We start from the raw sequence: 17339 nt of genomic DNA on the forward strand, positions 1-17339 counted from the left end.
TGAGCCACCCAGGTGCCTTGTCTTTCAAATTTTCTTTCTTTCTCTTTTTTTTTTTTCTTAATTAAAATATTTTTTGGGGGGCACCTGGGTGGCTCAGTTGGTTAAGCATCTGACCTGGGCTTAGGTCATGATCTTGGTTTGTGAGTTTGAGCCCCCAGTAGGGCTCTGTGCTGACAGCTCAGAACCTGGAGCCTGCTTCAGATTCTGTGTGTGTGTTTCTCTCTCTGCTCCTCCTCACTCATGCTCTCTCTCAAAAATAAAGTAAACATTAAGAAAAAAAATAAGGGACGCCTGGGTGGCTCAGTCGGTTGAGCGTCCGACTTCGGCTCAGGTCATGATCTCACAGTTGTGGGTACGAGCCCTGCATTGGGCTCTGTGCTGACAGCTCAGAGCCTGGAGCCTGTTTCAGATTGTGTCTCCCTCTCTCTCTGCCCCTCCCCCACTTGTGCTCTGTCTCCCTCTGTCTCAAAAATGAATAAACATTAAAAATTTTTAAAAGAAAAAATTTTTAAATGTCTATTTTTGAGAGAGAGAAAAGCGCAAGCAGGGGAGGGCCAGAGAGAGGGGGGCAGAGGATCTAAAGTGGGCTTTGCACTGACAGCAGAGAGCCCGACGTGGTGCTCAAACTCCTGAACTGTGAGATAATGACCTGAGCCAAAGTCGGATGTTTAATTGACTGAGCCACCCAGGCACTCCTCAGGTTTTCTTGAATAAATGTTTCATCATGTGCTATATCTCCTTTGGATCCTTTCCAGAGACTTAAACTTTTTTTTTTTTTTTCTAATTTTTGTCAGTTTTACTGGGGGTGTAGGTCTGCAGAGCCTCATGCTGGAAAGTGTTCTTATATGCTGATTTCCCCTTTTAATATTATAAATAACTTTTCTCGTCATTATATCATTAGAATTATAGCATCATGGGAAAATACAAAAAAGTAAAGATTAAATGAAATTCTAACCTCCAGTGATTATTGTTCATATTTTGTTGGACATCCTTCACATCTTACAAGCGTATATTCACTGATAGATATATGCATGTAATTTTTACATGTTGCTCTATAACGTGTAAACTTTGTAACGTGTTTTACACACCAGTATGTCTTGAGCATCTTTCCCTGGCAAAGTAGATTTACAGGTTTTTTAAACGTTATATAGATGGCTGTCTAATATTCTAGCTTATAACTATGCTATACATTTTCTTCATTTCTTGTTGGATGTCTAGATTGTGTCCAGTTATTAGCTTATTTATGAATGCTGCTTGAAGTCTTGCAGCCAAGGCCTTGTTTATGTTACTTATTTCTTTAGGCTAAACGCTGAGGAATGAAATTATTGGGTTAAAACATGTGAGAAACTTCAGGGTTTTAATGTGTATTTCCAAATTCTCTTTGGGGAAACTACACCCATTTGTTTTCCATTACCACTGAGGGTGACTGTCCACTTTTTGTGTACTTGCCATTGAAACAAAAAACTGAACACTAGTAATTAGATCTGCAGAAATGGTACTTGATTTAATTTGTGATTATTAGCTAAGTATACCTTTTATCATTTTGGCTATTTGCATATTTTTCCTTAGAGAACTATTTGTTTTCTTCTGTTTCCTCCCCCACCCCCCCTTGGAATATATTAAACAAAAAAATCTGAATAGATTGTTTATATCTAATCGTTCCCAATATAAATTGCAAATGTTTTTTCCTGTTGTTTAACTTTTATGATTAAAAAAAATGAAGATCTCTATAGAGATATAAAATTTAAAATTCAAAGCTGTTGCTGTTGGGTATTTACCTTTGCCTTTTATTTAATTTATATTAAGTGAGTAATTCCCAACCACAGATAAGATGCATACTTATATAGTTCCTTCTGGTTTTTCTTTTTGCTTGTGTGTGCGTATCTTTAAATCAAGAGGAGAATTTATTTTGGTGAATGGTTGTGAGGTGAGGATTTAAATAAATATTTCTTGGAGTGCCTGGGTGGCTCAGTCGGTTAAGCGTCCTACTTCAGCTCAGGTCATGATCCGTGAGTTTGAGCCCTGCGTTGGGCTCTGTGCTGACAGCTCAGAGCCTGGAGCCTGCTTCAGATTCTGTGTCTCCCTCTCTGTCTGCCCTCCCCGCTCATGCTCTGTCTCTCTCTGTCTCAAAAATAAATAAAAACATTAAGAAAAAATTTAAATAAATATTTCTTCCCCAAATATCCAAGTAGTTTTCTTAACTCTGTTAGATGATCTGTCCCTTCCCCATGGTATGTGATTTTCAGGGTGATCTTGTTTTGTTTTTCTTCAGGCGTCTTGCAGCCCTCCAGAAGAGAAGAGAACTTAGAGCAGCTGGCATAGAAATTCAGAAGAAGAGAAAAAAGAAGAGGGGAGTTGATTATAATGCTGAAATCCCATTTGAAAAAAAGCCTGCTCTTGGTTTCTATGATACTTCTGAGGAAAACTACCAGGCTCTTGATGCAGATTTCAGAAAATTAAGACAACAAGATCTTGATGGGGAACTAAGATCGTAAGTTGCCTTTCTGATTTTGAAAATGGAAAAGTATAGTAGGAATTTTATGGAGGGCCATGCGCTATCCTTGTCAGAGCCAGATTTTTATTATTTAGGACAATGTGACCTACATAATATTTTTATTTATTTACTGGATTCACGTTTCTGAGAAAACCAGTGACCCTTGTGGTCGTGTCTTTGGCATAGAAGGCTGTTTGCATCTCCTGACACATCAGCACTTGGCTCTTAGTGTAGTCTTTACTCACTGAGTCACAGTCTTAACGTTGATGTGCATTTGTGAACAAGTTAGTTATTTTACTAATGGACTGAGGAATCTGTCAAAATCTGGTCTGGTTTTTTGTCTATTCTAGTGAAAATTTTATCTTGTTTTCTTTGAATGAAATTAAAGTTACCGATGCATACCTAAGTCTTTTTATCTAATGGGGATACATAAGTGTATTTATAAAATGTTTGTCTAAAGGTGCAGAGGATTTTGCCTATTTCTAGGGATTTTTAGAGTTTTCTCTATTTCTTCCATTTGAATTTTGTGGGGAGAACTTTTTATGGTTGTCAGAGAGTTTTAGTTTTCTACTCCCCTACTGACCTTCCACTCTGTTGACATGAATTGGGACTAAATGACAGGTGTCAGGCACCATGAAACAGGATTTTCTTGGATGTACTCCATTGTATTTGTTTCTCAAATTAAGACCTTGTATGAGGTAGGCTGTTTGAATAAAGAGGTGGAAGTGGGAGCGGCTTGTCTGGAAGGAACAGGCTGGATGGGGAAGAGGCTGACACCCAGACTGGGAGGAGGCATTCTTGGAGCTTTCAGAGGTGGCCTTGAGCCTGGCATTAGACTTTAACCATTTGTCAGGACTGAAATATCCTTTAAAAAAACAAGTGAATTAAAAGAATCATAATGAACAATTGAAGAACAGTTTTAAAGGGAAATTTAAAAATTCAGTGTTTTAATCCCATCCCCTTTGTATTACTGTTTTCCGTTTTTTTGTATGCTTGTCTCCATCATTTTCGTAAGTGCACGCACATACTTTTGTAAGAATGTAATCATGATATAGGAATAGTTTAATTTTCTTGTTGAAATTATATATAAAATTTTGTTTATCATCATAGTCTTTATGTAGCCTTAATATTTAATATGTAAGTTACTTAGTACTATATCTTCTTAATAATTCTATCACTATTCTCAGCCTGCATTCCTCTTGAGTATAGTGGGTGAGTAACGGTGTAGGGCACAGCTTAATGTATTTGGATTTTGTCTTTTTATCAGTAATTTTTTTAGGAATGGGATTATTTTGTTCGAAGTGTATGAGTATTTATATGGCTTTTACTGTTATTGTCTATGTGTAACTTTTAAAAATCTCTCTCTGCTTTGATTCATGGTAGGGAAAAAGAAGGAAGAGACAGAAAAAAAGACAAACAGCATTTAAAAAGGAAAAAAGAATCTGATTTGCCATCAGCTATTCTTCAGACTAGTGGTGTTTCTGAATTTACTAAAAAAAGAAGCAAACTAGTACTCCCTGCCCCTCAGGTAATCTAATAAAAACAGTTTTTTTATTGTGTGAACTCATATGCTTATAATTTATTTAGCACATGTTTGAAGAAGGGTCTACATGCCAGGCTTTCGCTAGGTGTTGGGTGCCCTTAAGAAATTTACAGTGTAATAGGTGAGCCACATAAGGATAAGTCCTTGTGATTTACTATGATAAGTAACAACTTCTCTGTATAAATTATTATATCTGGCCTTAAATTGCCCCTGTGATGGTTTAGTAAGTAATTGTCAGCTTTTAGCAATTTGTGAGCAGGTTAGGGCTCCTGGCCTCTTATTGTAGCCGATTAGGATACAGGTGGTATTTGGCTGTGTGGACTTTAGGCTGCTTTCTTATAGGGAATGTTTTGTTGTGCCATACTTCTCTTTTTGAGACAACAGCTGTGAAAATCAATGTGGTAGATGTGAAGAGAGAAACATACCCTCATTCAGCTTACCATTCAGCTTACCATTCAGCTTATCAAGGAACAGCCTTCTCTTCCTTTGACTTAATTATAGTTGGTCAGAACCATGGGAATTTTGAAAAAGTTCTTGGTTTATTTTGAATAGTACAGCTCTGTAGAATTGGACTGTTTGGTTTAATGGAGCAGAAGGATGGACTTAGGAGGCCAGAAGAGCTTCTTTCTTTATCCAAATGATGCACTTAGGTCAACACAAAATTCTTGGGCATAAACATGACATAATTTTGTCAGATGCTGCCATCCAAGTACTGATACTCCCTTTTTTTTTTTTTTTTTTTAAGTTTATTTCTTTTGAGAGAGAGAGAAAGTGCTCATGTGGCTGAATGGGGAAGGGGCAGAGAGGGAGAGAATCTCAAGCAGGCTCCGCAGTGTGGAGCCCAGCACGGGGCTCAAACCCACGAACTGTGAGATCATGACCTGAGCCGAAATCAAGAGTCGAATGCTTAACTGAGCCACCCAGGCGCCCTAAAGTAGTGATATTTCTTAAATTGAGATTTTGCCTATAATTTTTTTTTCTTAGTTCTCTTTGGGATACTTGCTTTTTAAAAATTTATTATTTTTTTATGTTTGTTTTTGAGAGCGAGAACAGCTGACTGAGCTGTCAGTACAGAGCCCGACGTGGGGCTCGAACCCACAAATTGTGAGATTATGACCTGGAGCTGTAGTCAGACACTTTACCGACTGAGCCACCCAGATGCCCCTAGGATACTTATTTTTGTAAAATTACTAAGATAACGCTTTTTGATATTCTCAGGGATCTTATGGCTCAGTGGACTTTGATGTTTTAATTGGTTTTTAGGCCCCCCTCCTTTGATGGTTGTATACAAACGTGATTATTTTATGTTCTTGGTTTATTGATGTGTTAGTTGGTTTGAAAGCATTTCATTATAGAAATACAAGACTTTGCCGCTTGATAGTATATCATATATGGAATTTATCCCCACATTATATGGGGAAGACTTAAAAACTTTTTTGTAGAATTTTTCAAACCCACAATAGTGAAGAAAGAAGTACAGCAAACCCCTGTGTACTCATCACACAGCTTCAGTGATTCATCTTTCTGGAATATGGAAGTTTTAGGCTGTATTGTTCTTTGGTTAAAATGTTGCTGTATGATGATTTTCAGATTTCAGATGCAGAACTCCAGGAGGTTGTAAAAGTAGGCCAAGCAAGTGAAATCGCACGTCAGACTGCTGAGGAATCTGGCATAACAAACTCTGCCTCCAGTACGCTTTTGTCTGAGTACAATGTCACCAACAACAGCATCGCTCTTAGAACACCTCGTACACCGGCTTCCCAGGACAGAATTCTGCAGGTAAGCTGTCGGATAGTAGAGTGAGCCTTTCACTTCTTGTCCTTGAAAGTGAAGGAGCATAGTAAGTGATTTGGTTTGTTTCTTTTAAAAGGGGTAAACTAGATCCTAGAGATTTTGTTATTAGGAACCTAAATTAGCAGATTCAATAATGAGGTGATTTCATTTCCACATTTATTCATAGGTTTGTTTGTTTTGTTTTGTTTTTTTGAAGCTAGCCCTTCGAAATCTTTAGTACCTATTAGTAAAGCAAAGCATTTTAAAATTTCACATTGCCTAGCAGTCCTAGAAAGAAGTCAGGTGTATGTAGTCAGTAGCTTTTAAAATTTCCTTGCATTTTTGTGCTTAGCTTGGCACAGGCTGCCATCAGTACTGTTTCCCTCTCTCTCCTAAACACATGGGGTATACAGCTCTGTAGGGGGTTTGTATGCCAGAGAATAGCCACACCTAACAAAACACTATTGAACGTCCTTACGTCTCATTTCCTCTTCTCTAATAGTCAGAAGTACAATTTTAAGGTCTTTATTGGGAGTCACATGGTTCCTATTAAAACTTAGTAAGAAAAATAGTTGTGCTCCTCATTGCTTGCTCTCTAGAGGCACCAATTACAACTCTGTTTTTACCATCTTCTTGCTTGGACACTTGTTACTTGTTGATTTTATTTTCAGTTTTAGCCACTTCTCCACCTGGGGATTTGAACATTTGGCTCTCCCACCCTCTTCCTCTATCATGCACGCACACTCTTTCTATTCCCTCATTTTCCATTATGGTTATATCATAATTTTGATTAGTTCTGTATTCATGGTTTACTTAATGACTGTGCAAGCTGTATTCGTTGCTGAGCCCACAAAGCGCCTTATGATTACTTATGATTATGGTTTTTTTTTTTTTTTTTGAGTTAATACTTGTTTTATTCAGATGCTAAATTTTTTGATGACTTAGCACAAATTCAACTCTAGATTGACACTGTCTGTGTAAATCTCTTGTAATCTGATCAAATTTTAGATATTCTCAGCTTCTTGAAAAAGTCTTTCTCAGAATTTCTGAGTGTTCTATTCTGGACGATTACTCTTTTATTTTATCTTTTTTATTTTAATGTTTTAATTTTTATTTTTACTTATTTTTTCTTTTTAAAAAAATTTTTTTTAATGTTTATTTTTGAGACAGAGCGTGAGCAGAGGAGGGGTAGAGAGAGAGGGAGACCCAGAATCTGAAGCAGGCTCCAGGCTCTGAGCTGTTGGCACGGAGCCCCACGCGGGGCTCGAACCCACGGACCGTGAGATCATGACCTGAGCCGAAGTTGGACACTCAACCAATTGAGCCACCCAGGCGCCCCACTTATTTATTTATTTATTTTTTTAAGTTTATTTATTTTGAGAGACAGAGCAGAAGAGGGGCAGAGAGAGAGGGAAAGAATCCCAGGCAGGCTCTGTGCTATCATTGCAGAGCCTGATGCAGGGCTCGAACTCACAGACTATGAGATGATGACCTAAGCCGAAACCAAGAGTTGGACGCTTAACCAGCAGAGCCACTCAGGTGCCCCTATGTTTTTTTTTGAGAGAGACGGGGACAGAGCATGAATGGGGGAGGAACAGAGAGAGAGGAGGACACAGAATTCACAGCAGGTTTCAGGCTCCCAGCTGTCAGCACAAAGCCTGACTTGGGGCTTAAACCCACAAACCATGAGATCATGACCTGAGCTGAAGTCGGTGCTTAACTAGCTGAGCCACCCAAATACCCCTGGACGATTAGATCTTGTTTACAGCTTGTTCTCTTGATTTCCTGTTACTGGCACCCTAGAAAGTCTCTTGGATCACCTCTTTCCTGGCTCCCATGTCTTTGGTTTTTTTGGTTTATGTCTGTTAGTGAAAGGTTACTGAAGTTATGGAAGTTCCTTCAATAACTTTCTGAGGAGAAGGGTTCATGGAAGATGGAATTTTTAAGACCTTGCATAGCTGTGAATTATTGGTCTAACTATAGTATAACTGGGTATAGAACTCAAGATTGAAATCTTTTTTTTTTTTTTTTTTTTTTTTGGTCTTTTAAACTCTACACCCAATGTGCAGCTTGAACTCATGACCCTGAGATTAAGAGTTGCATGCTCCACTGGCTGAGCCAGCCAGGTGCTCCCAGATTGAAATGGTTTTTGTTTACAGTTTTGAAGGCAGTGCTCCAGTGTCTTCTGGCTTCTATTATAGCTATTGAGATCTCTGCCATTTAGCAAATCCGTTTTTTCCTTTCTCTAGAAGCTAATATCTCTTTTTCACATGCATAGTTCTTGGTGTGGGTCTGTTTTCAATCACTCGCTAGGTACTTAGTGATCTTTTCATTCTGGAGATTCCTGGCCTTCAGTTCTGGGATGTTATTTTGAAAATTTTGTTTCCTCCCTTTCATTGGTCTATTTCTCTTATGAAATAAAATAAGAATTTTCTTATTTATTCCTCTCTGGTTTTCTGTTTTAATTGACCTTTTGACTTCTTGCTAGGAGATTTTCTGTGAATTTTATCTTTTTTCGGTTTTTAAATTTCTACAATCACATTTTTAATTTCTAAGAGCTCTTTAAAAAAATGTATTCAGTTCTTAAATATTTCATTTAGTGAATATTTTGTCTTATTTCTCTGAAGCTATTAATGATGGTTTTGTTTTATTTTTATGTTTTATTTTCCCTGTATAGTATTTAAGTTTCTTTTGTTCTCTGTTTTTCATATTGGATGTTTCCTCAAATATCTTTTGATCTTTGGCTCTTTGCCTGTATCTAGGGGTTAAGGGCAGGGCAGTTAAAAGTAGACTAGAAGCTCTCTAGGTGTGGGTAAGGCTCCTCAACTCCAGGCTTCCCTGTAGGCTGAACTGTCTGCTGGGTTTCTTTGGCAAATTCTTGATGTCAGTATTCTACATCTTTTGGGTTAGTCAGATTCTTGAGAAAAGTAGCTTCCAATTTTCTGCCCAAAGGTGTAAAGCTGGCCAGACTTTTAGGAGCCTAGTTGGGGAAAGTGTTTTGTATTTGGACTAGCAAAAAGAACACACACAGGACTTTGGTAGTGTGAAATTCAAGGTTCTTTCCATGAACTAAGAACAGAGTAATGGGTAATGGAATAAGCCTTATTCTGGTTATCTTCATTTATTTTTTAAATTTTTATTTATTTTTTTTTAGAGAGAGTGTGTGCACAAGTGGGCGGGGGAGAGTGGCAGAGGGAGAGAAAGAGGGAGAATCTTAAACAGGCTCCATGCTCAGCACAGAGCCTAATGTGGGGCTCAATCCCATGACCCTAGGATCATGACCTGAGCTGAAGTCAGGGGACACTCAACCAACTGAGCCATCCACGTGCCCCTGGTTATCTTCATTTTGCCCCAAAACTTACTGGCTTAAAACATGTCATTGATGCTAATGGTCTCTCTTGGTCAGGAATTCGGACCGGGCACAGGAAGAATGGCTTGTCTCTGCTCCATGATGTCAAGGGCCTCAGCTAAGAAGACTCAGCACTGGGGGGTGTCTTGACACATAGGGACTTGAATCATCTTCTTTCCATGACTGGTGGTTGATGCTGGCTGTGGGTTGGGTCCTCACCTGAGAATGGGGAATGCATCTGCATGTGGCCTCTCCAAAGCTTGTGCTTTCTTTCAGCCTGTGGCCTCAGGACAGTTAAACTTCTCTCATGGTGTCTCAAGGCTCCATTAGGGGTGTCGTAAAGAGTGTGGTAGGAGGCTGTATGTTTGCTCACCCTGCCTTGGAAGTCAGGCTGTGTCACTTTTCCTGCGTTCTGTTAGTTACAGGTAATTCACAAGGCCACCTGGACTCAAAAGGAGGGGACATAGACCTCCACTTCATGATGGGAGGAGTATCAAAGTTGGATTCTAAGAAGAGCACATAAGATGAGAGATATGGCTGTCATTATCTTGGAAGATGTAGTCTTTCACAGGCCCGGAGTTGGGGATTAGGAGATTGTGGGTGCAGTGATAGTAGTAAGTGCTGCAGGGTTGTGGCAGAGGGACTAAAGACTTCGGAACATTGGCAGGCCTGCCTAAAGAGGACAAGGCTTCTGAAAGGAATTTGCCTTCATGAGTTTTCTCAGGAAGTGGATTGGACTGGCCAGTTGGAGGTATCTTAACTTCCCAGTAGAGGAAACTGAGAGTCAGAGGGGCTAGTGAACACTGGAGAGAGTTCGTGATAAAGCCAGACTAAAATCTGGGTATTCTGACATTTAGCCTAAGTTCACATTGGGAAATTTCCATTTTTAGTTTTTTATGATTGTAAAGAGATTTGGCACAGGTAATAGAAGCTTTTGAGTCATGATACTTTCATTTTAAAACATTTTTTGATATTTAAAACTTTATTCCAAAACTTCTGATCTGCTGTGTTAGGTTGACAGAGGAATGGAAGTATTGAATTCTGTCATGGCAAGTTCATTTTATCTGTTGGTGTTCATTAAGAAAATGTATAAGAATTCCGTCTCCTTTGAGGTTTATATAGTAGGACCAGAAGAGAGGATTCGGCTATTCTGGCTGAACTGTTAAAACACACTTCTTTACCTTCTTGTTTATCAGGAAGCTCAGAACCTCATGGCCCTGACCAATGTGGACACCCCATTGAAAGGTGGACTTAATACCCCTTTGCATGAGAGCGACTTCTCAGGTGTGACTCCACAGCGGCAGGTTGTACAGACTCCAAACACAGTTCTTTCTACCCCATTCAGGTATTGTAAATGAATACATCTTTATTGTTTTAGAAAAACTTAAAGGATTTGGACAACATGTTTGTTTTAGTAATGTTGACAGAGAATGGAAATAAGTATTTAACATGGCTTTTTGATTTCTTCTCACTCATGGTAGTAAATAACATAATAATACCCAGGAATTGGTTATTACTGTATGGAACTGTCTTTTTTTTTCAGAGTTTCTGATGCTATCACCTTTTTTCTGAATACATTTTATCTGATTTATTGACTTTAAAATTGTTTTTTTTTTAATTAAAAAAAAAAAAGAATCTGAAACAGGCTCCAGGCTCTGAGCTGTCAGCACAAAGCCCAACATGCGGCTCGAATTCATGAACTGCAGGATTGTGACCTGAGCCGAAGTCAGACGCTTAACCAACTGAACCACCAGGCACCCCCATTTTATCCGATTTAAAAGAACAAATCAGTCCATTGTTCGTTTGATCATTCATTGAATTTTATAAAAATTGTAGTCCTTTATCTGTGTTACTATTGCTTTTCTCCCAACATTTTTTTTTTTTGAGAAAGAAAGTGAAAGAGATAGCAAGTGGGAGAGGGGCAGAGAGAGAGAGGGAGAGAGAATCTTAAGCAGGCTCCATGCTTTTTGTGGGGCTTGATCTCATGACTGAGATCATGACCTGAACTGAAAACAAGAGTCAGATGCTTAACCGATTAAGCCACCCAGATGCCCCATATCCCAACATTTTATTTTGAAAATTTCTAACATTCAGAGAGGTTAAAAGAATGGGAAAGCAAACATCCATATTTCACCATCTATATTCTACAGTTGTTAACATTTTACCGTATTCGCTTTTCACATATCCATCCATCTGTCAATCCATCTAATTATTTGGTGCTTTTCAAAATAAGTTGCAGGTTTCAGTCCATTTCACTTCTAACACTTTCTTGTGCTTATCATTAACTAGAGTCCAGAGTTCAGTCTTTGTTTACGATTTTTTTTAAGTTACTGTTTTTTAAGAGGAATTTTTTAGATAGAAACCTTGTAGAAGCAGGTCATATTAAAATGAAATTTGAGCTTTTAAGTTTGGAAATCTTTTAGGTTCGTTTTTAATTTTCAGTGTTAGGATATATCCTCGTACTGATTATTTAGTATGGGAGTGTCTCAAACTGTTACAACTGTGCCTGACAGCAGGATCAAGAAGCATTGGCAGCCAGATCCTAATATACAACTTAACACTTTTGCAGGGCTTGTAAGAGAGCCTAATCCTTCTTTCCCTGTGTATGTCTTGTCTCTCAACTAGATTGTAAGCTCCTTGGGGGCAGGGACCATGTCTTTTGATAACACCTCATCTCACCTTTGGGAACATCTGCCTGGCAGATCACTTGTCTGGAACAGAGCTAAGGTATAGGAAGTAAGCACCCAACCAGCCAAACAAACAAAAACAGGCTTTGAACAACTAAGATATCAGTTGCAAAGTCTGTGGATTTTATTTATTGCTAAGAGAGTCTCAGCCCTCACTCAGAACTGTTCATATGTAGACATGTTAATTAAGTTTCCAAACAGAACGTAAAGGAGGAACCACTGAAGTGGATGCATACCTATGATAGTGGTGTTCTAGCCAGCAGCTACTGGTGGTGAGGGCAAATGATAAGATGAAGACACTATTGTGAACTTATAAACAATTTCCTAGGGGTCTTTGAGCATTATGGCTGCCCTCTGCCCATGGTATGTTCTTAGCCACCCCACAATGCATCAAGAAAGGTTGAAATAATGTTTGGTGGGCCTAGTTTAGCAAGGCAAGAAAATGTCAAATGTAATAACTTTACTTGAAGTCATTAAAATAAAAATACTGTGTGTAAATACTAAGCTAGTTGAACTAAACCTGTACTCCAACGTAGAGATCTCACTTAAAACCAGGTAGGAAGACAGATATTCTGCAATCTTAGTTTCTTTCTTTTATGCTTTCTTTGTAAAATAATTTATGTGAAAAATATTTGGAAGCACAATCCAGATAAAATTGGCACTTTTATTAATTGGAATTTCTGTCTTTCTAGGACTCCTTCTCATGGATCTGAAGGGTTGACTCCCCGCAGTGGGACAACTCCCAAACCAGTTATTAACTCCACCCCGGGTAGAACTCCTCTTCGAGACAAATTAAACATTAATCCCGAGGATGGAATGGCAGACTACAGTGATCCCTCTTATGTGAAGCAGATGGTACATGTCAAATCCCTTTAATACTCTTTTTTTTTTTTAAACTCTTCTATCTCATGGACGTTGTATTAAAATATTTTCCCTTGTTGGTGCATATTACATATACTTTAAGATAACTGTACACCTATGGATTCCAGAAAAGGAAAATGATTTATAGAACTTGAGAAGGGGAACCTTTTGGTCTCCTAAGCCTACTTACTCTTTTTTTTTTTTTTTTTAATTTAAAACATTTAAAAAAAATATTTCTTTTTGACAGAGAGAGCGAGTATGTGAGTAAGGGAGGGGCAGAGAGAGAGGGAGATACCGAATCCAAAGTAGGCTCCGGGCTCTGAGCTATCAGCACAGAGCCTGACGTGGGGCTCGAACCCACGAACCATAAGATCATGACCTGAGCTGAAGTCGGACGCTCAACTGACTGGGCCACTCAGGTGCCCCTAAGCTGACTAATTTTTAATGTGTTTGTGAATACTGATTGTGCTGATAGTAGTTCTCCTTGTATGTCATATGATTTTATTTTTTATCATTTACTAATTAATAGTTTACTTTCTTGAATGGCACTCTTTTTTTTCTTTAACTTCTGTAAAACAAATTTTGAGTTTGGAATGCCTTATAAATTAGATTTTGAGCCTTGATTCTTGTTTGCTCTAGACTTTTAGAAGAGCTATCTAGATCTCAAAGCCAAATTAAGTTGATGTTTATTGCTTATCTTAGTGAAGTTTTCTTTTGTATTTTTGCAAGCTGATACAGACAGCTAATCATAAAAGCCACAGTTTTGTTTCTGCCCACGTTATTGCTTTTCTTACGTCACTCTTGGGTCTTATATGATGCCACAGAAAAGCATTGTGAGATTTTTTTTTTTTTTTAATGAGTTCCAGTGATACCTGTTTTTAGTTTACAAATTCTAACCTAGTGTATAGATTTGGTTATTTTAGAATTTTTTATTAAAAAAAGTGTTTTTTTTACTGTTTATTTTTGAGAGAGAGAGAGAGAGAGAGAGAGAGAGAGGGAGACACAGAATCCAGAGTAAGCTCCAGGCTCTGAGCTGTCTGCACAGAGCCTGACGCCGGCTTGAACTCAGGAACCATGAGATCATGACCTGAGCTGAAGTTGGACGCTTAACTGACTGAGCCACCCAGGCATCCCGAGTTTAGAATTTTTTTAATGCCCACCTTGATATCAAGTAATGTCAACTGTGAATGGCTACATAATAGCTAAACAAATGAATTTAATGTGTGCAGAGCGCTGATTTGGAGACTTCAGAGGATCTAAAGTTGAGTAAAGGTGTCCTTTGTCTTAAGGAAGTTTATACTCTGGAGAGATTGACAGTGCTAAACCAAGTCCCCAAATAATTGTAATGTAAGAACAAAATAAGCTTTCTGTGTAAGACCAACATGCTTGGGGGGGCCGAAGACAGAAATAATCACATTTGTTGGGTGGGTACTAGGAAAACCTTCGTTGAGGTATGCTCAGAAGGAGAGGTGGGGGCTGTCTCAGTTAGAGGCCACAAAATGAGTAAGCATGGAGTGTATTTTGGACATAGCAGGTCATCTGGTTGGGCCTCACACCTACCATACGTGTAATGGAGCTATGGGGAATAAAAGGTAAGCCAAGGATGTACTGGGGAAAACTTTGGGTACCAGGCAGTTTCTTTTGGGAAGTGTGGACTGTTTTCTTTGGTCATCATATGATCTAGTCATTTCTTCCTTTCTTTTTCTTTTTTTAATTAATTAATTTGTTTTTAAGTAAATTTTACCCTCAATGTGGGGTTTGAACTCAAAACCCCAAGATCGAGCATCGCATGCTCTATTGACTGAGCCAACCAGGCCCCCCATGATTTGGTAATTTCTATTAAAAATAAACACACACAAAAACTCAGGCATCTTTTCAGATTCGATTTTATTAGTCCAAGAACAAATTGACTTTTGAATTTGTTCTTTCATTTGCTATTAAATTTCATGGTCAGAAATGTATTCCTTAAATGGAAATTCTAAAGGATTTTTTTCTGCCCTGCAGAGATAATTCCCAAACCTTCTATTAGAATATCTGAGAGTAACTTTACGGATCACAAATCAGAGTTTTTGATCTTAATTTAGAGAAGAAACTGAGATAGAAATCAAACAAACTTGTCTCAGCTCTGAAATTAGGGATTGTTTTTCTAGAATTAAAATTAGGCTAATTATTTTTTAGAAACTCTTAAGAATGGAGGTTGAATACTTAAGATGTATGAATTGAGAAGATCAATTTTTTTTCTACAGGAAAGAGAATCTCGTGAGCATCTCCGTTTAGGATTGTTGGGCCTCCCTGCCCCTAAGAATGACTTTGAGATTGTTCTGCCAGAAAATGCTGAGAAGGAGCTGGAAGACCGTGAAATAGATGATACTTACATTGAAGATGCTGCTGATGTGGATGCACGAAAGCAGGTGGGTAATTGTGCTAGAAAAGAAGTGTGAAGTAGCTGACCGTGTCAGTAGGCTGAAAGAATGAAGAATGGTCATTAAATGTGTCCATATTTAAAAGTTTTTTCAATATCTGAAAAAAGAAATTACCCTAAATTGCTTAACATAGTTAATAATATGTACTCATGTAATTAATAATATACAAGAATATCTTGATAGGCAGTCTTAAAACGTGTGTATGTATATGTGTATGTACATAATTTAAATACCTCCTGTCAAATTTATTATGCTTCTTTAAAATACACATAAATGTTCTTGTAGACATTGCTTTTCACTCTAGCCAAGAAAAGGTGTTATTGATCAGTCTTAAAAACAAGTGCATGTTGAGTGCACAGAGCCCAAATTAGGATTCAGTCTCATGAACTGTGAGATCGTGACCTGAGCCAAAATCAGGAGTCGGATGCTTAACTGACTGAGCTACCCAGGCACCCCTAGGATAATTTTAGAAATGGAATTTCATGGGACTTGAGTGTGAATAGCATCAATGTAAATGTATTTCAGAGAGAAGTCACATGAATGTGCTTTTTATTTATTTTTTAATTTTTTTTAATGTTTATTTATTTTTGAGACAGAGAGAGCATGAACAGGGGAGGGGCAGAGAGAGAGGGAGACACAGAATCGGAAGCAGGCTCCAGGCTCTGAGCTGTCAGCACAGAGCCCGACGCGGGGCTTGAACTCACGGACCATGAGATATGACCTGAGCTGAAGTCGGACGCTTAACCGACTGAGCCACCCAGGTGCCCCTGAATGTGCTTTTTAGTTGGTAGTACAAGATAATACTTTATTTTTTAAGTTAATTTATTTTGAGACAGAGAGGGGGGGGGGTGGAGAGAACCTCAAAGCAAGCTCCGCACTGTGAGCACAGAGCCCAGTGCAGGGCTTGAACTCATGAACCATGAGATCATGACCTGAAGTGAAATCAAGAGTTGGATACTTAACACACTGAACCACCCACGTGCCCCCAGGATATTACTTTTTATGTTTAGTTTTCTTAGTTACTTTGCCCTACATTTACTCTCAGAAATGCCTTGAAATTCTAATATGTTAACTTATATTATTCGTGATTTAAGAATCAGGAAACAACACATTGGCTAGTTTTTTAAATTAAAAATCAGTAGCTTTTGAGGTGGAAGTGAGGGTTGTGTTGCAGGAGGAACAAATAAGAGTTTATTTGTTAAACTTATCCTCTAAGTTTAGGATTCCAATTGATTATTTAAATTTTTAAATTTTATTTTAATTCCAATTTAGTTGATATACAATGTGATGTTAGTTTCAGGTGTACAGTATAGTGTTTCAACAATTCCATACCTCACCCAGTGCTCATCACGACTAGTACATTCTTTAATCCCCATCACCTATTTCACCCATCCCCCCCACCCACCTCCTCTGTGGTAACCATCAGTTCTCTATAGTTAACAGTCTGTTTCTTGGTTTGTCTCTCTTTTTTTTTCTTTCTTTTGCTGGTTTGTTTTGTTTCTTACATTCGACATATGAGTGAAATTTTATGGTATTTGTCTTTCTCTGACTATTTCACTTAGCATTGCACTCTCTAGCTCCGTCCATGTTGTTGCAAATGGCAAGATTTCATTCCTTTTCATGGCGGAGTAATATTCCGTGTGTGTGTGTGTGTGTGTGTGTGTGTGTGTGTGTGTGTATGACATCTTCATTATCTTTATAGGTATATACATATACGCACACATACACACCACAACTTCTTTATCCATTCATCAATCCATTGACACTTGGGCTGCTTCTGTAGTTTGGCTCCTGTAAATCATGTTGCTCTAAACATAAAGGTGCATGTCCCTTTGAATTAGTGTTTTTGTATTTTTTGGGTAAATGCCCCATAGTGTGATTCTGGATTGTAAGGTGGTTCTATTTTTAACTTTTTGAGGAACCTCCATACTGTTTTCCTCAGTGACTGTACCAGTTTGCATGCCCACCACCGGTGCTCAAGGGTTCCTTTTTCTTCACATCCTCGCCAATACTTGTTCTTTCTTGTGTTTTTGATTTTAGCCATTCTGACAGGTATGAAGTGATATCTCATTGTAGTTTTGATTTGTATTTCCCTGATGATGAGAGATGTTGAGCATCTTTTCATGTGTCCATTAGCCATCTTGATGTCTTCTTGGAGAAGTGTCTGTTCATGTCTTTTGCCCACTTTGTAACTGAGTATTTGTTTTCT

The 17339-nt window shown here is 38.3% G+C and overlaps 1 protein-coding gene across 2 annotated transcripts in view; it reads left to right on the forward strand.

Annotated features, from left to right (window-relative positions):
• The first annotated feature begins 1755 nt into the window (after positions 1-1755).
• Positions 1756-17339, forward strand: part of LOC125917078 (cell division cycle 5-like protein) — a 33799-nt gene continuing 18215 nt past the window's right edge. Inside the window, exons 1-6 of one of the 2 annotated variants that reach the window (XM_049623333.1) lie at positions 1756-2491; positions 3878-4022; positions 5628-5816; positions 10356-10504; positions 12539-12701; positions 14954-15118. In XM_049623333.1, coding sequence (XP_049479290.1) covers positions 2211-2491; positions 3878-4022; positions 5628-5816; positions 10356-10504; positions 12539-12701; positions 14954-15118 — 1092 coding nt within the window. In that variant the 5' untranslated portion in view covers positions 1756-2210. The remainder of the gene's footprint in view (positions 2492-3877; positions 4023-5627; positions 5817-10355; positions 10505-12538; positions 12702-14953; positions 15119-17339) is intronic. The other variant, XM_049623332.1, reaches the window with a different exon arrangement.

Source organism: Panthera uncia, unplaced genomic scaffold, assembly GCF_023721935.1.
Source record: "Panthera uncia isolate 11264 unplaced genomic scaffold, Puncia_PCG_1.0 HiC_scaffold_1458, whole genome shotgun sequence".
Classification (NCBI taxonomy): domain Eukaryota; kingdom Metazoa; phylum Chordata; class Mammalia; order Carnivora; family Felidae; genus Panthera; species Panthera uncia.